The sequence below is a fragment of the Nelumbo lutea genome, chromosome 2 (assembly GCF_056320005.1).
Source record: "Nelumbo lutea isolate HS-2025 chromosome 2, American lotus-T2T, whole genome shotgun sequence".
In the NCBI taxonomy this organism is placed as follows: domain Eukaryota; kingdom Viridiplantae; phylum Streptophyta; class Magnoliopsida; order Proteales; family Nelumbonaceae; genus Nelumbo; species Nelumbo lutea.
In genome coordinates this window covers 109614221-109633544 of record NC_142685.1, presented here as the reverse complement: position 1 = coordinate 109633544, position 19324 = coordinate 109614221, and the positions used below count along the sequence as shown (strand labels likewise).

At 39.4% G+C, this 19324-nt stretch overlaps 2 protein-coding genes and 1 pseudogene across 3 annotated transcripts; all 3 read left to right on the top strand.

Moving 5' to 3' along the window:
• Window positions 1-4: 4 nt before the first annotated feature.
• LOC148872703 (uncharacterized) lies at window positions 5-2178 on the top strand. The gene is made up of 3 exons (XM_088967796.1): window positions 5-639; window positions 1215-1444; window positions 1786-2178. Exons 1-3 carry the CDS (start codon window positions 273-275, stop codon window positions 2062-2064), a joined length of 876 nt encoding a protein of 291 aa, XP_088823922.1. The 5' UTR covers window positions 5-272; the 3' UTR covers window positions 2065-2178.
• Window positions 2179-5328: 3150 nt separating this feature from the next.
• LOC148872702 (uncharacterized) lies at window positions 5329-8997 on the top strand. Its single transcript, XM_088968177.1, has 3 exons — window positions 5329-5746; window positions 7741-7970; window positions 8389-8997. Exons 1-3 carry the CDS (start codon window positions 5383-5385, stop codon window positions 8665-8667), a joined length of 873 nt encoding a protein of 290 aa, XP_088824303.1. The 5' UTR covers window positions 5329-5382; the 3' UTR covers window positions 8668-8997.
• Window positions 8998-11733: 2736 nt separating this feature from the next.
• LOC148872701 (G-type lectin S-receptor-like serine/threonine-protein kinase LECRK3) lies at window positions 11734-14463 on the top strand (annotated as a pseudogene). The gene has a single exon (XR_016107755.1). The product of XR_016107755.1 is annotated as a G-type lectin S-receptor-like serine/threonine-protein kinase LECRK3 (transcript).
• The last annotated feature ends 4861 nt before the right edge of the window (window positions 14464-19324 follow it).

Below are 19324 nucleotides of genomic sequence, written 5' to 3'. Positions count from 1 at the left end.
AGCTGTCCTCGTAAATAAAACACACGTGGCCCAGCCCAGACTGCCCACTGGCCCAGAACCAAGTTTTTCAAAGTAAACAACGTCCGGTGTGACGGTTTTCCTGCGTCGTCATTTGGCGTCACCGACTAAAGGCTCTAGGCTCTTCCTCTCTCTCTGAGTATCACCGTATATATATCTTACAAGAAACCTTGTCACTCCCATGTTCACATTCTCTCTATCAAACGATCAAAGTTCCAATCGTAGTTGCAGCAGAAGAAAGCAAAGCAAGATCAATGGCGGAGAAATGCGAGAAAGTTCTTGAGCCATGGAGTCACCTGGATGGAAAGGTAGTGTTGGTAACCGGCGCTTCTTCGGGACTTGGCCGTGAATTCTGCCTGGACCTTGCCAAGACCGGCTGCTATATCGTTGCCGCTGCTCGTAGGAAAGACCGATTGAAGTCTCTGTGCGACGAAATCAATCAGTTCATCTCTGGCTCTGACTATTCGTCGTCGGAGGACTCCAAAGCTGGTGAAGTCATAAGGGCTGTGGCTGTAGAGCTCGATGTGAACGCTGAAGAAGCTGCAATTGACGCTTCAATACAGAAGGCCTGGGATGCGTTCGGTCGAATCGATGCTTTGGTTAATAATGCTGGGGTTAGAGGTAAACTCTTTAACAGTTCAGCTTGATGTTTTCATGGGCTTTAGTAGCTTACAGATTACTCATAAGCTTACTTTTACCCATCTGGGTATCTGGCCTTGCCTTGAATTCAGAAACAAGCAGCCTGATCAATTGCCTACTGTAGCTTTCACTCAGACTCAGGCCGGCATTCTTGTGGTTTCAGACTTTCAGGCCAGACACCCAACAGGCCAACACCCAAGATGAGGGTGCAGCTGACCTGAGTGAGCGAGCCAGTAGCAATTTATACTCAATTGCAGGCCGACCATGATACTCAATTCTATTATTGGTGTAACTTTAGATGAAACAAGTATCAGGAACTTCATTCCAGCTGATTTCTAGCTAGAATAGCAGAACTCAGAAAAAGAGAGAACTCGAGGATTGGTTGCTTGTAAATATGCATCTAACTTAGTTGTGCACTTGTGTCTGTGTGTTTTCTTCATTCCAGCTGATTTCTACCTATAACAGCATTACTCAGAAAAAGAGAGAATTTGAGAATTGGTTGCTTGTAAATATGCATCTAACCTAGTTGTGTACTTGTGTCTGTGTGTTTTAATTAGGTCGTATAAGTTCTTCATTCGATTTCCCAGAGAAGGAATGGGGGAATGTTGTTGGTACCAACTTAACAGGAGCTTGGGTAGTAGCCAAGTGTGTGGGTAGACGCCTGCGGGACACTAAACACAAAGGATCAGTTATCAACATCACATCCGTAGATGGCCTCTACCGTGGCCACTTACCTGGGGGCTGTCCTTATGCTTCTTCCAAGGCTGGTCTGAACGCCCTGACTCAGGTTCTCTCTCTCTCTCTCTCTCATTCACTCACTCACTCACAGTTAATGGAGATTCTTGATGCTCTCTGCAACAGAGGCTTGTGAGACATGGGCACTCTGGCGTCTGGACTACCCTGTGGCTGAGGGCACTGTAGCCCCAGCTAATAAAATCTTTGTTTTCATTCCTTGCCATTTACATCAAAACAACTTAGAATTGAAGAGATGGAAAACAGAGTTCTTTCTATAACTCTATTTTGCAGAGAAGCAAATGAATCTGCTAGCTCCCAATTAATCGGGCTGCTGCATAGTCCTCCATACTCTTATGGGGTTTTGAAGAAATGGTTTGTTTTGTGAGACTGCAGGTGATGGCTGTAGAGATGGGACCTTACAAGATCAGAGTGAATGCAATAGCTCCAGGAATATTCAAGTCTGAGATCACTGAGAAGCTTATGGAGAAAGAGTGGATCAACAATGTGATGAAGAAAACAGTTCCTCTGGGAACATTTGGCACATCAGACCCTGCGTTAACATCACTTGTGCGATATTTGATCCATGATTCCTCAGAATATGTCTCAGGCAATGTGTTCATTGTGGACGCCGGAGCCACCCTTCCGGGTGTCCCCATTTTCTCTTCTCTCTAATCTTCTGTATATGTTTGATCATGTTCTATGTATGCATCATGTATACCTCGCTAGCTGGGTGCTTTACATCCAGTCTTAGCTAGATAAATTTATTAATCTCTCTTTTGAAATCAAGATTGCTTGCTTCAGTCTTGGTTGTGGGGTCACAAAGTTAATTGATGACTGGAAATATAATGAAGCTAAGTTAATCTCGTTTCATTGAATGAAACGAGGAAAGCTATGACTGTTGCAGTAATTCACGTTCAGCCCAGATCAACACGCCAACTTCAATTTGATGTGTTAAATTAGCTAAAATGATCAATCAATATAATCAACATGACATAACCTGATTAATATTGCAATCCAATTCTTGGAATCAACATTTTCAACTGTATCTGCTGTAACATCTAAATGGGGAATTTGATTTCTATCTGGGCTCCAGATCAAAATACATTTTGAACTTATATTTGGTATGAATCCCTCTTCAGAAAATTGGGCAAGTGAAGTTCAGCAAGGGACAAAATATGCGGACAAACCACGTTGAATTAAGACATGAACCTGGTCCTAAGAAGGGAGGCTTGCCTATTTCAATTTCACATTGCGGCTGCTCTGCGCTGAGCTAACCAGATAACCTTATGATCAGATGATCCGAACCGCCTAATATAGATGATTATATTTATTTAAAAAAATGACTACCTGAAAAGTGGGCGTCAGTGGCCATTTAGAGGGAAATATTAAACAATAAGAGTAGTGGGGGTATGTTAAGAGAATAAATAGCTATTCAGTAGGGCCTGTCAATGGGTCGGGTACCGTACCCTGATTATTAATTGGAATAAAATCACATATCAATACCTGAGAACCGTTAAAATTATATTTATTTATTTATTCAAATAATAACATAAAATTGAAATTTTGATAATGTAATCTTAATAAAAGTGATAAAAATATAAATTTATATGTTAATTTGGTTTGAAGTAATAGAAAGTTAAGTTTTATCTGAAGAGAATAAGAAAAATATTAACAGGGTTAACTGGTTCAGTTGGTAAGGTTTCTGTATTGGTTGCAGGGGAGACGGATAAAAAATCCGCCTTTAACAGGGTTAACCAGGGTTAAGGGTTCATGGGTTTGAGTATGGGTTTTGTGGGCTTAAGTTTGGCTCTTGGGCCCAGGCTATTGAGACAAATTCTGGGCTGGTCACGTTCTGAGCAGTTTATCTATTTACAGCCATGCTTTTGTTTTTAGTTAAAATAAATTAAAATATAATTATTAATTTATCCATTCTCATAATAATATAGCATTTTCAGAAATTCTTTCAACAGTATAGACTGTTGGCCCCAACAGCTAAAGTTTTTCCGTTGTGAGTAATTAAATGAATTATTCATTTTATCTGACTCGAGAGTGAATTGTAACCATACAACCCTTTCTTAACAGCTTATTTGAAGTAATTCAAAGCAGAATCAGCTTAGTTGAATCTTCCAAATGTGCTTTGAGTATGGTTTTGAAAATCGGACTAGACCGAATGATTGGACCGGTTGTTGATCATTATGGCTTTGGCTCTGAGTCTGATTTTGGCCAGAGTTTAGAGCGGACTGTTGCACCGTTTGATTCAGAACGAGTGGTCAAAGCGGTTTCTGGGGTTTCTATAACTATGGCCTTGAATGCCCTTTTTGGGACTGAACGCTGAAGCACTATGACTTTGATCTTTTCAAGTTGGGTCCTACAAAGCCTATAAGTTATGTGAAAAATCTTAAAAACATAAATTGGTTATATTTCAAGATTCGTTTGTTTTACTAACTAATTTATTAAGTATATGTTTGGTATCGATGATGCAGAGAAAACGGTATTGTATATGTGTGGCTTAAAAGTATAATTTTATAAGAAAGTGGTATATTTTTTTTTGTTTGGAAACATTGTTATTAGGTAGAATATTTTTTGGAATAACAACACCTTCCATCTGGTATTAGTACTCCATATTTGTTTTCAGCACTGGTACTCATTATAGGAAGTCTATGTCATTGCCACATCATGTCTTCATTGTGAATGAGTTCTAAATTGAGAAAACATCGAATTTGGCATTACTCTAAACCATGCCTTCACGGTTTTTAAGACGTGCTTGAAGTACTGTAATTTATGGAAAAATAATTTAAAAATGTTATTATTTTTTGGAGCACTGATTTTTCCAATATGGCACTGATGTATCACCATTTTCTGAAGCAACGACATTGGTTTCAAACACCGCTTAAAAGCACAAAGCAAAAATTGAATATGATCTCTACCATTTTTTAATAGGTCACATTAGAAACACTACTAGCTAATTTCTTCACAACGATTTTTATAATAATAAAAAAGTAGGACTTTTTAGCATCAATAGTTGGATTTTGTGATTTAAAAATATACTTAGGGTCCGTTTGGCTTTGTGGAGAACATAATTTGGAATTGGAATCAAAGTGGTCCATTCCGACTCTATTGATTGGGTAGAATCGGAATTTCTTTTCATTCATGTTAGAATGGCATTCCCCCATTTGAGGGAATGGCCTTTCCCTCCCCCTCTATTGGGAACATGGTTTTGAAAATCAGGTTGGACCGGTTGTCCATTTCACCCTAAAACCGTTCTTAGGGCAAAAATCATTGACTTGGTCAGTTACCTGCTGACCTAGGTGGTTGAATCACTGAGTCATCACCAACGGTTTTGACCCTTTTTTATTTTAATTATTTTTTATTTTTTAAATTAGAACAGACCATCCATTTGAACCAAACGGTCAGATCATTTGACCCAAAAACTGGTGGACAAACGGATTGCGTATTTGATTCATTATTTATAACTTTGCTTGGGAATGAGAATCCATTCCAATCAATTATAATTTAGATTCTATTCCAATCTCAACCAAACAGGTGAGGGAAATTGATTCCGAAGAAGAATAAATTCCGACGGTAAACCAAATAGACCCTTACATCAATAGGCTGATGTGGAAAACGTATTTTCGTAGAAATCCTTTTGAAAAGATCATGTCATATTGAGACTCAGAAACGCGTTTGAAGTTAACACCCGATTTTGAATAGTAATCTGAAACCAAGCCAAACGCCACCTTTCAAAAGGCCTGCGGAATTCGGATTCATGAATGGGCCCAATAATGTGAGTCGAACGATGATCGGCTTGTGGCGGCATATCCATGTGCTCCATTGTCGTCACTGCCTACGTTCCCTCACTTCACTCATTCTCTCTCTCTCTCTCTCTCTCTCTCTCACCCACTCACTCTATATATAGCAACATTCATTGAAGCAGCTTTTGTGTCTTTATCGTAGACAATCTCGTAAAAGAAAAGGCAGAGTTCGGAATCCATGGAGTACGAAAACCAGAAAGTTCTAGAGCCATGGCATCGGTTAGACGGAAAGGTGGTGATGGTGACGGGCGCCTCTTCGGGTTTCGGCCGTGAGCTCTGCTTGGATCTTGCGAAGGCCGGTTCAATGATAGTCGCCGCTGCTCGGCGTAAAGATCGACTGAAGTCTCTCTGCAACGAAATCAACCAATCGGGTTCAGTGTCTTCTGGCTCTTCGTCGGAGTACGACAATCCTCCTGCAGCCAGAGCTGTTGCGGTGGACCTCGATTTAAATGCCAAGGGGCCTGTCATTGAGGCTTCCGTCCGGAAGGCGTGGGATGCTTTCGGTCGAATTGATGCCTTGGTTAACAATGCTGGAGTTCGAGGTACCTTCTCTCTCTCTCTCTTATGCTGAAAGAATGTATGGTAACAACACAGAGTAACCAGAGCCAATATTTAGGTTGATGGGTTATTGTTAATATTATTTGGTTTAGGTTGATGGGTTGATGCTTGGCAACTGGTAGGTAGTTACAAAGGTCCATGTTACAAAGCAAATTCGTCCCGAATAGAGCAGGGTTCTGAATTTCTGATCAAAATCTGGATAGGGCATTGATTCCATCATATATGCACTTGACCATTGAGATCCGACACGAATATATAAATGGGCTGGTTAGTGGTTGCAAATCAAGTCTACGGGTTATCTAGATCAATCTTACCTCCAAATTTATTTCTTTGGTTTTGATGGATACGATCCAGATCCGACCCATTTCATTCACTTCTTAAGTCTTAACAAATGTTAGAATCAATGTTTTCAAAATCAGATCGGACCGGAAAAATCAGGAATCGGTCACCTGATCGGTTCCGTTTCACTCTAGAACTGTTTTTTAGTAAAAATCATTGATTTGATCAACAAACCGTTGGCCCGGACAGTCAAATTGTCAAACCATCAACCCGAATAATAGTTGTGGCTGTTTTTTAATATTTTTTATTTTTTATCAGAATGGACAGTATGTTCGGTTTGAACAATCGGATCATTCGACTCAAAAAGCAGACCCCAAAATGATTCCCTGTGCAATTCGATTCGTTTTTAAAAACCTTGGTTGGAATGATGAAGAATGTGTATTGTGTTTAGCTTTTATAGGGTTAGGTGACAGTGGCGTGCATCCGCTTGACTGCATTTTACACGTTAACTCTAGGGTTTAGGGTGAGAGTTTAAGGGTTTAATGGGAAAACCAAGAGGTGATAGTGATCGGTTTATGAGGCTACAACCAGCCAGAGGTCCCCCCAAGTAAGCCACCATCTATTGGTAGGTGGTAGTGAATGTGGTTATGAGGGGGAGGGGTGTGGTGCCCTGTTTCTCATTCTTGGTATGGTAAGGTTAAACTTATTATAAGGAGAAAACTTTGGCTGTCCAAATTTTCGGGTTCATGCAGCCAATTGAAGGGTGGTTTAATGGGTTAATTTTGGCTGTTGGGGCCCAACAGTATAGGTTGTTAAGACAGTTTCTGGGTTGGACACATTCTTGGTCAGTTTACCTATTCATGCCCATATTTCAGTTTTTAATAAAAATAAATTAAGATGTAATTACTAATTTATCCATTCTCAGAATAACGTAGCATTTCCAGAAATTCTCTTAACAACATAGGCTGTTGGCCCCCAACAGCTAAAGTTTTTTCATTCAATTAGTTGATTTGTTACAGGATAGATGTGGATTTTTCGCTACCACTGACTTTGGGGGGTTATTAGTGAGATTTTTCACTCTCATTAATTACCCAGCCCAGTGTGCAAATCCAGCCGATCCGGGCTGCTTAGTAGTGTGGTGTTGTGATATTCGAACAGCCCCTATTGGATTGGGTCGTATCACCAAATACCCATTAAAAAAACACTGTAACTGTTGCATAGAATTTATTTGGATGGCCATCATGATCCAGTAGCTGAATGGTCAGTTACTGTTGTTGGGTTGATCATTTCTACACCACCTATCTCGGCCTGCAATGCAAATTTCCAGGTTGCCTGGGTTTTGTGTTTAGGCCCAGAAATTTGTAGGCCAGGTCTGGGCCATGCTTTCAACACTGTTACTGTATTAGCCTTGTAGGGGTGATCATTTCTAGCTCAGTCTGGCTTGGCCCACAAACTTCAAGGCTGCCTGGGTTTTTGTGTTTAGATCCATAAATGTGTGGGCCAGATCTGGGCCCAACAATTCTTCAGCCCAGAAATTTGAAGGCTGGGCCGGGGCTAGTCCATGTTAGCCCAGGCCTGGCATGATGTAATATTACATATTTCTAATTCGTTGGTGATTCATGGTTTGATGAACTTGCATTCTGGTTAATGTGATCTTGTTGTCTCTGTGTATCTAACTTCCATGTAATGTTTGTATCAGGTGGGGTGAGTACCCCGCTGGATTTCCCTGAAGATGAATGGAGCAATATAGTCAATACTAATCTTACAGGATCTTGGCTGGTAACCAAGTACGTTGGTAGAGAAATGAGCAAACATAATTTGAAAGGATCGATTGTTAATATTACATCAATAGCTGGTACCGAGCGTGGACAGCTTCCTGGAGGTTGTCCTTATACTGCTTCCAAAGCAGGACTGAATGCACTGACCAAGGTATATACTTCTGTTACTTGATCATGTGTTTGTGAATAGGTGTTAATCGATCGGTTTTGGGTTGGACTCCGTCCAAATCAAAATCAATTTGGACGGATTGGACAGACCAATAAGATATATTGAATTAGACCACTTCAGAGTTAATGGTCCAAAATATTTATTGGGTTGGATTGGTCTTGGTCCACCCATAATAAATTTATATGAGATTGGGTCAGATTGAACCAATATCTGGTCCATTAAGAATATAGCTGTCAACAGACCATCCTTAATAAATGGTCCAAAGTATTCATCGGATTGGATTGGGCCTGATCCATTTATAATGGACTTATATTGCACCAAATCTGGTACTTGACACCCCTGTTTGTGATGTATTTCTCTACTATGATTTTCATCTATCACTAATCTGTTTGAGTTACAGGTATCGGCTGTGGAGCTGGGAGTGCACAAGATAAGAGTTAATGCAATAGCACCTGGGATATTCAAGTCTGAGATCACTGAGAAACTGATGCAGAAACAATGGCTCACGAATGTGATGAAGAAAACTGTTCCTCTAGGAACATTTGGCACATCAGACCCAGCATTGACATCTCTTGTTCGATATTTGATCCATGACTCATCAGGATATGTGTCTGGCAATGTGTTCATCGTCGATGCGGGGGCCACTCTTCCGGGTGTCCCCATTTTCTCTTCCCTTTGATCTTCTGTGGTGTCTCTGTTTTTTCTTCCGAATGATCTTTGTATGTAATTTAGGTTTTATGTATGAATAAGGCGTGGCTTGGTTGTATTGCTTTGCTCCTAGTCAGTCCAAATCTCTCTTTAATGCCAAAGTTGCTTGGTGCTGGGTCATGGTGGAGTCTAATTTCCAGTCTTCTTGACCACAGGGGTGTCAATGCACCGGCTTTGGGCTGGATTTATTGGATTGAATTAGTTCAGTCAAGATTGAATTAGACCTGGTCCATCTGCAATGGATTTATATTGAATTTGGTTGGATTAAATCAATATCTGATCTATTGATAGAAGATAGAAATACAGGTGTCGATTGACCAAGTTTATGTTGGAACTAATCTAAATTAAGACCAATTTGAACAGATTGAATGGTCCAGACATTGAATTGGATTGATTCAAAATGGTCCAAAGTATTCATTGGATTGGACCCTTTGATTTGCATTTGCTTAATACTAAGTTACATATTTAACAATAATAAAAGTTTATGTTCTAATCTTGATAAGATAAAGAGATAAGAGAGACTTAGGTCCATTTGATTTACATTCCCATTTTTGGTGGAATGGCCATTCCCTCTTTCCCTCTCCCTTCTTTGGGAATGAGAATTCATTCTAGCTGATTTTGATTTTGATTTCAATAATTCCTGTCTGAACTCTGTTTTAAATAGGTGGGATTAGGGGTGCCAATTGGACTGGATTTGGTCCAATGCGATCCAGTCCAATGTGAGTCCATTATAAATGGACCAGGTCCAATCCAATCTAATGAACCAATTTGGACCAGTCCAATTTAATGTCTGGACCATCCAATCTGTTCAAATTCATTTTGATTTAGATTGGTTTCAACTCAAACCCGGTCCATTGACTCATATTCTTATCTTATATCAATGGACCAGATATTAGCTTAATCCAACCCAATCCAATATAAATTTATTACGGATAAATCAGGTCCAATCCAATTTAATAAATATTTTGAATTGGATTGGTCCAATCCAATATGTCTTGTTAGTCCATCCAATATATCCAAATTAATTTTGTCTTGTTGGTCCATCCAATATGTCAAGGTCCAATCCAAAACCGGTCCATTGACACCGTTAGGTGGAATGAATAAGCCATTCTAATTCCAATTCTGATGGATTTTGGTATGCATTCCAATTGTGAACCAGTAATGGATGCTACTGTTTCCACCACCATAGCTAGCCACCATCATTACTGTCTCTGAGGACTAACCCCTTGATGTGATTAACTATTGATCTCTTCTCCCTCTCCTTCAGTCCCTCTCATTTTGTCTAATTAATATGGTTTCTAAAGACATATGACATATCACAGGTCTAACCCAACGGTGGAACTGCATGGTTCTAATCTAATGGTCAATATGATGTTAGAGGCTGAACCGTTGAACCCAAAGCTTAAACTAATGAACTGTCAGCAGGAAAGAAAATCGTATCGTCCCTTTGATTTTTTGTTAAAATTTTATATTATTTTAGTGTTTTTATTTATATCAGTATTGTTGATTTTTACTATTCGATCATAAAATTTTGGTCAAACAAGTGGCTGAAACTGAACATTTTAGAAAAAATAAAAAAAATTGATGGAAATTAAACAAGTTTCTCGATTATTTTATATGTTCTTTCTGTACCATTAACTTGAATAACACGTACCAATTTAGGGGGCCACTGATCAAGTCAATGGTTTTTGGCTCAAAACTTTTTTTTGGGTGAAATGAAATCGGTTGCCTGATCGGTTTCTGGATCAACCGGTCCGGCCGTCCGATTTCAAAACCATGGATCAACCCTTTGAAACCATGGGTATTTCAATCAAGGCCACTGTTTCTCTTTTTATGGTCTGACCATCCGGTCCACTCCAAATCTTACGGTACTGGGTCTTAGGTTGGATGCCTTTTTTTAGAGGTTTAGGTTGGCTGTTTGATTAGGGCATATCCCACTTTAGGTAAACCAAGCATACCTACATATAACTTGTCATTATAAAAAATGGAGATTACTTTTCTTGTTGTGTTTGGTTTGACAGAAAAATAAAGAGAGAAACAGAAAGTTGGGGGAAGTTCTTTGACAAATTTTGTTAAACAATTTCCCTTCAACTTCTTGTTTATCTCCTATTTTAATCCATGGGGTACCCCTGCCCTGTCTCCCTCAAGGCCTAAAGACTCAATCAAAGGTCTTCCCTTTTCTCGAAAATGACCTTGACTCGTTCTCCAGTCGTCCATTCCCAGGAAAACAACAAAGTAGACTCATTTTGGGAGATTGATTTGGATTTGCTTTGGAGTTAGAAGGGAAAAGTAAGGGAGTGCAGGTCATCACCTTTTGCCGCGTAGCTTGTTGGTTTCCTGTTTGGATTCTCCAAATTCCAAAATATTAATATTGCACTAATAAGAAGATGAAAACACAGTAAGACGTGGAAAAGTCGTAGAAATTGAATTCAAACCCAAAGTTCCTCTCATGAATCTATGAATGTGGTCAGGTTGTTGAAGAAAGGTAAACAAATAATTCTCCATTGGGCCCTTGTGAGATAAGCAATCGTTGTCCAGGTTGCATTTTTCTTTCAAATGACTTGTAATTTGAATACATGCTTAGTGACTTCATGGAATTCTGGCTATTAACTGGTCTCCATCTCATCGTCACAAGAAAAGAAAATTCAAAACTAAGTTATTGAATTAGAATTTCTGATGCCCAATTATTCGAATTGGATTTGTATACACGTCCCATTACTGTCCATTTTGATCTAGACCTGCTTAGCCACCTGGCATGCAGTTTAGAAAAATATGATCAATATCCTCTTCATCTCCACAAAACGGCCACCCCCAGTGTCAATATTCATCCCCGAACTTCTCAGTCTTAGCATAAGGCGTAATTGTAGGAGATCCGGACTGAACATTAACGATCATCAAAAACGTGTAGACAGGGGTCAGCGGGTCAGGCACTACTCCGATCATTAATTCTTCGTTCTTTCCAAAATTCAAAATCCATTCTTAGTTGTAGTCTTTAAGCTCATCTTCCTAAATTCAGATAGTTCATTCTTTTGTTGCCATGGCCTCTTCCGCCCTCAATCTTCTTTTCTTCATGCTTCCATTTTCTCTTCTATTCATTTCGGCCACTGCTCAAACAAACATGACCTTAGGCTCATCCCTTTCCACGGCTGACGGCTCCGGGTGGCGCTCGCCTTCCGGTGAATTCGCATTTGGGTTTCGTCTCGTTGGGGATACCAACCTCTTCTTGCTTGCCATTTGGTTTGACAAAATTCCTGAGAGAACCATAATTTGGTATGCAAATGGAGATAATCCAGTGCCGCAAGGATCAAAGGTTCAACTGATCAAAGATGGCCGTCTTGAGATAATTGATCCTAAAGGCCAACAGATATGGAAGGCTGTTCTTCCATCAAGTTCTGCTGGAATCGCTCATGGTGCAATGCTTGACACTGGCAACTTTGTTCTCGTATCTAGCGGGAATTCTGGCTATGCATGGGAGAGTTTTGACAACCCCAGTGACACTCTGTTGCCTACACAGAAGCTCGAAGTGAATGGAATGCTTTCTTGTCGACAGGGGACCAGCTTCAACAGGGGAAAGTTCCAACTCCGTCTGCTCCCTGATGGAAATCTGGTGCTTAATACCATAGGCTTGCCAACCAACCGCTGCCTATGACGCCTATTATATCAGTGGAACTTTTGAGAGAGATCCAATGGACTCTGGTTATCGATTGGTGTTCAATGAGTCTGGATACATGTATATCCTAAAAAGAAACGAAAACACAGTGATGCTCAACCCAGAAAGTGTGCCTCCTTCAATCTCTGATAACTATCACAGAGCAACACTTGATTATGATGGGGTTTTCGTGCAATATTATCGCCCAAGGAATGGCAGTGGAAGCTGGAAATCGTTGTGGATAATTCCTGATAATATTTGTCTCACAACTCCGAATAAGTTGGGAAGTGGTCCTTGTGGCTACAACAGTTACTGCAGACTACATGAAGGCAGACCTGTTTGTTATTGCCCACCTCAGTATTCCCTCGTAGATTCAAGCAACAGCTTCAGTGGTTGCCAACCAAACTTCCTGCCAGATTGTGTTCTGGGACATGGGCCCGGAAACCCAGAGGACCAATTTCGGTTCGAGGTGATGAGTTTCGTTAATTGGCCATTAGGTGATTATGAAAGATTAGATCCTTTCACTCAAGAAGAATGTGAGAAGTCTTGTTTGCATGATTGTCACTGTGCAGTCGCCATGCTTGCTCATCAAAGTTGCTGGAAGAAGAAGCTGCCACTCTCGAACGGAAGGTTTGACAGCAACGACATTGGGAAGGCACTAATCAAAGTAAGAGTAGGTGATCCTCCTCTTCCACAAGGTCCTAGTCTTCCAGCTCCAGAAGCAAAGAAGAAAGATGTGAATAAGACGTTGACCCTTGTTGGATCCCTGCTCTTAGGTGGGTCTGTATTTCTCAATTTTCTATTCATGGGTGCAGGACTTATTTTTGCTGTTCTCTATACAAATCGCAACAAGCAGAGAAAAGTTCCATCAGAAACAAGTGTCTTGGAAACAAATCTGCAGTCTTTTACTTATAAGGATCTCCAGGAAGCAACTGATGAGTTCAAGGAAGAGTTGGGAAGAGGTGCTTTCGGCATTGTTTACAAAGGGGTTTTGGGAACAAATCCTATAAACCCGGTGGCAGTGAAGAAGCTAGACAAAGTGGTTCAGGATGGTGAGAAAGAATTTAAGACTGAAGTGAGCGTTATTGGTCGGACCCATCATAAGAATTTAGTCAGATTGCTCGGATTTTGTATGGAAGGACAGCATCGGCTCTTGGTGTATGAGTTCATGAGCAACGGCACTCTAGCAAGCTTCCTTTTTGGAATTTCAAAGCCTGATTGGAACCAGAGAGTTCAGATTGCTTTCGGCATTGCAAGAGGGCTCATGTACTTGCATGAGGAATGCAGCACCCAGATCATCCACTGTGATATAAAGCCTCAAAACATACTGCTAGACGATTATTACACGGCGATTTCCGACTTCGGATTGGCAAAGCTAATGATGACGAACCAGAGTCGGACTCGTACAACCATCAGAGGAACCAAAGGTTACGTCGCACCTGAATGGTTTAGGAGCATGCCAATCACTGTAAAGATTGATGTATATAGTTATGGAGTTATGTTACTGGAGATTATCTGTTGCAGGAAGAGCGTCGAGCTAGAAATGGGGTCTGAAGAGGAAGCAATTCTAACAGATTGGGCTTATGATTGCTATCAACATGGGAGGTTAGATGCTCTGGTGGAGAACGATACAGATGCGATGAATGACATGATTAGGCTAGAGAGGCTAGTTAAGGTTGCAATTTGGTGTATTCAGGAGGAGCCATCACTGAGACCCACCATGAAGAAGGTTACACAGATGCTAGAGGGCATTACCGAAGTTTCTATACCTCCATGTCCGTTTCCCTTCAGTTCAGCCTGTTGAGATTTACAATTAGCTAGCTGTTCTTTCGTTACTGCTATAGTCGGGGCTAGCTCGGCCACCACATAATTCCTTTCTTAACTAGTAATTATTTGTTTAGTTCTCTTTACATTCCTCTCTGAACTCTCCCAACCAGTAATTAGTTTGAGTTGTCTAATCTGAGAGATTAGTGTTAATTAAAGTTTGTAGAAGCTAGGAAGAGAGTCTAATTCAGAATTCCATAAACTTCAGCTCAACAGCGGAAGGCTATCATGTCCTTGTTTCCTTGCATCTACTGTAAACAATGATTTGCAACGGAGGTCTTTGTTGATGATGAATGGATTTTAGCTCGAGTCTTCAAGAAAGAAGGAAAAAAAAAATGAGTAAAGCTAAACAATGATTTGCAATGGGCCTAACCATAGAAAACAGACCCGCACCAAACGACAATAAAGTAAAGAAAACAGCCCAAAAGTAACTTTACAACCTGCTATACAATAAAACACTCAAACTCATACAAAGACACCCCACTTCATGAAGACGACCCACCAAAAGTTAAACTGTTCCACTCAATGCTGACACTCTGAGATACCACTTGGTATTTCCTACTCACTTTTCTTACCATTCTCTATCCGCCGTGAATTGGAGCCACACATCTCTATTGTGACTATTTTGAATTGAGAGATGCGTCGCTGAATAGGAAAAGTGAATAGGAAATCTGGGCTCGAACGAGACTTTGAAAACTCTTCAACAAATTGTAGAGTGAAGGCGTATCATCAACAATTTGAAAAATTGATGAGCAAGTGTAGCAAGCTTACCATAGGCCAAAAGGTGGATGGTTTCATCAGTGGGCTCAAGAAACCCACCATAATAGATGTTCAAGCTGGACGTCCCTCCATACTCATTGCAACCATAGCTTAGGTTCATCTTTATGAAACATGACATCAACCTCTTAAATGGCTAGTTGTAGCAGAACCAAGGGGTACAACATAAACAATTAATAAGTTGGTTTTGACAACCATCTTAGTTCGTTTTAACCATGTTAGTGCCATTACAGAATTTCTATTTCAGTTCATATTTATCAAATTAGTGCAATTAGGACTTTCTCTTTTGAAGAGATTTAGTAGGATTATAATGAGAAGTGTTTTATTAGATTCGGAAACTTCCTTGTAGGAGCCATAAGGGTGTAAAAAAGTCTATACAAAGAGTAGTTAAGGAAAAACTATGACAAAGTTCATTGAAGAATTGTTTTTTCTATTTTTTTGGCTTTGGTTTTTTTTTTGAACATTCTCTAAACGTGATTTATATTAGAACTATGCCATTTGGTATTCAAATACAAGTTTGATCTTTCTTTGGATTATGACTCCTAAGAAGAAACAAGTGGCTTACATTATGGAGCAAGAAATCAACAACAAAACATAAGAGGAGGTGGCAGGGTTAAGAAGACAAGTTGATGCACTTACTCAAGAGTTGAGATCACTACTTTCTCGTTCCAAAACAGGGGACAACGGCTCTGATGCAAGTGCCTCTATTCATTCCTTTTCATCATCAAGGCAAGCAACTGGATTGGATGTAGTTGTAGGTGGTGACTATAAACAGTGAGAGATGGGTTTCAATATCGAGATCCTAGAGTTTCATGGATGTTTCTTTACTTAGCAAGCAACCAAATTGGCTATAATTACTACTGTTGAATAGAAATGATGGAAAACAGATCTTAAGTTCCAGTTCCTAGATATTCATGGAGGTATAGCCCCAAATAAATTCATGGAATAGAGTTTTTTATAGAGGAGTTATCAATTTCAGAGTCTAAAGGTAAAATCAAATCTTATGACTTTGTTGATTGCTTTAATATTGTTAAGGATTGCAATGAAAATTTTGCATGACCATTCTCCACAACAATATCTATTGAAGAGAAACTTGTTGATTGGAACAAGCCTCCAATCTTTTATAAAGAACCAATTGCTAAGAGGAATCTTCCATCATTCACAATGAATTCCAAAATGATGGAGATAATATTTGTTATCTTAGGGTTTATGTGATCACATTGTCTACACACATATCCACAAAGGTCCTTATTGGCAAGAAATTTTGCAATGTCCAATACGGTTAGTAAAGGAAAAATTAAGTTATCTGAAAATCAAGAAATATGTTTCAAAAGTTAAGAGATGTAATGAAGATATTTAAATTCATATTAGAGGATTACACCACCAGTTACATATGAGAAAGTTAGAGAAACACAATGGAACTACAAAACTATATGGACGGCCTCTCAAATGGTAACATGAATCCAAGGTTGGATTCTCTTCAACTTGGGGGGGATGATGTAGTACGAGATTCAGCCCAATTGAGTAAATAATTACTAAGTTGGCGTCAATAACCCATCTTAATTCGTTTTTATCAAGTTAATGCCATCACGGAATTTTTATCTTAGTTCGTATTTACCAAGTTAGTGTTACAATAGAATTTTTGAGTTTGTATTCAATTAGGACTTTATTATTTGAAGAGATTTAGTAGGATTATAATAAGGAGTGCTTTATTAGATTAGGAAACTTCCTTATAGGAGCTATAAGGGTATAAATAAGTCTATATAAAGAGTAGGTAGGACAAAGCTATGACATAGTTTTGGTTGATTTTTCTTAAGAATTTAGTGAAGAATTGTTCTTCCTATTTTTCGGCTTTGGTTCTTTTCTTTGAAGTTTTTTTGAATGTGATTTGTTTTTTGTACCAGGAAAGAAGACATGAATATTGCGGCTATATAGTTACATGCAATAGCTGGATCTTTTGCTCCCTAAACAATGAGGGGATATGGGGTCAGATTGGGAAGGTGGAGGTGACTGTTCTAATAGATTTTGGCAGCACACACAATTTCTTACTTGACTCCAAGGGTTTTTGTTATTGGTGGATTGTTATCTCTTATCGTTGGGCAGATATGAATTAGTTTGAGTACTGCTTCGTAACTTGGGCTCAGTTTGGAAGGAGTACAAATGCAAATATGTACAGTGCAAATACATATTGCATTCTACATATTTGCATTTTTACTCCTTCCGAACTGAGCATTGGGACCAATTTGGTGGGATTTTACACAACTACGGATGGCATTCCAATTGAATGGTGAGCATATAGAATTACAAGGTCTAGCAGTGCTAAAGAATAAGGTGGTAAAGGAGTTAACCATCTATAAGCTGATTTTAAGATAGAAGAAAGGGTATATACTAAAGGTCAACCAAGGCTTAAACCCTATAAGTAAAGATTTGCATACAATGTTATTTAAATTCTCAGATTTATTTATGGAGCCTAGTGGTCTTCCTCCCGAATGAAGTCATGATCACCAAATCAATTTAATACTGGGGTGGGTCCCATTTCAACTAGACCCTATAGATACCCTCAATATCAAAAGTTTGAAATAGAAAAGCTGATTAAGGAGATGTTGGATAATGAGGCCCAGTAAGAGCCCATTCTCATCCCCAATCATTTTAGTGAAGAAGCATGATGGGTCTTGGAGACTTTTGTGTCGATTATGATTTATGGAGCTTTAAATAAAATTATAATTAAAAACTAGTTTCCAATACTCCTTAATGATGAATTATTGGATCAGTTACATGGACTTCGATTTTTCTCAAAATTAGATTTGAGATCAGTTTATCATCAGATCCAAATCCAGTAAGATGACATACACAATTATTGTGCCGTTTGACTTCATTGTAAGATCTTATTGCAAAAGATTAATGTTTTTACTAGACCAGAAACATGTGGGCCTAGTCCAACAGAAGTGGCTACTAAAATTGTTGGGCTATGACTTGAAGATTGAGTACAAGAAAGGAGCCGAGAACTCAGCTGCTAACGTTCTATCAAGAATGCATGAACCTTCCAAGCTAACTACTTTGTCTCAACCAAGGTTCAAAGTATAGACACGTATTGGCCCACGCCATTCTGGGATCCCTCCGATACACCGTTACAATGGGTGTATCAGAGGTTTGACTGGTTCAGAGGGGTAGAGGAGACCTAATCCGCCCCTAAACCGGTTGCAGAAAAAAAAAACAACCAAAATGTGTATCGATTCGCTCGATACACCCCTACAGGCGTATTGATATTTTGAACCTCGGTGTCAACCCATTCCCCTGTGATTGAAGCCCATTGAGGAAGAAGTATAGTCTAACACAGAGATGCAAAGATTAACTTTATTCATTAAAGTCAACTACTTCAAACAACATATTTGCTTACCTTCAAAATCTCCACTTATTCAAGTCATCATTGATTAGTTCCATTCAAGGTTCAAAGTATCGATACGTATCAGCCGATATGTATCGTATCGGGAGCTTCCCAAGATACCCCTACAAAGGGTGTATTGGGGTTTTGATCGGTTCAGGGGGTGGATGTACCTTAAACCAGCCCCTTTGAGTCGGATTTAGAAAAAACTAAAAAAACTATCGATACATCCCGATACGCCTCTACCGACATATTGGGTGTATCGATATTTTGAACCATGGTTCCATTCTACTACACATGAGGGGGTACAAAAAACATTGCAACGCTTGAGACAAGTATTCTATTGGAAGGGCATGAATAGATCCCTTGGTTGTGCCATGGGAGAGCTGCCATCGGGAACCCTTGAAAACCATCTTTTGCATTGATTATTTCTTCTTTAACCCCTTTTAATTAGGTTTTGGATCCTAAGCCGGTTGATATTCCCATTCAAACTCTCACTCGAAAATCAGGGGGAGCCTGCAATTTTATTCACTAACGAATAAACTGAAACAACTCTAGATCCTATACATTTTGCCCTAGTAAAAAATATGTGTTTATGGTCATCCATGTGGAGATTAGGGAGTTTCTAATAGGGACCTCAAAGTTGTAGTGATTCTTATGTTGCTTGACTCAAAACATGCTCTAATTCAATTTCAAGATGAAGGTGAGTTTCTCTATGTGTGGTTGCATGAAGTGGTAGTGGTCAAGGACATTTTATTCCATTTTGTTCATTGGATGCTCAATATTGTGAGCTCCATGAAGCTTGTGGCTATCTCAAGATGTTTTCCAAGATACAAAATCTCCTCATAAGATTTTAGAGTTTATTCTTTTAGACTAAAATTTGTGAAGTTGTAAGCCTTGACAAACATGAGGATGGACTACATTTTGTATCTTGGAAAAAGAGGTGCCTAACACAGTCCCCCTCCCAATCTAAATGAATTTAGAATCTTTTGGTTG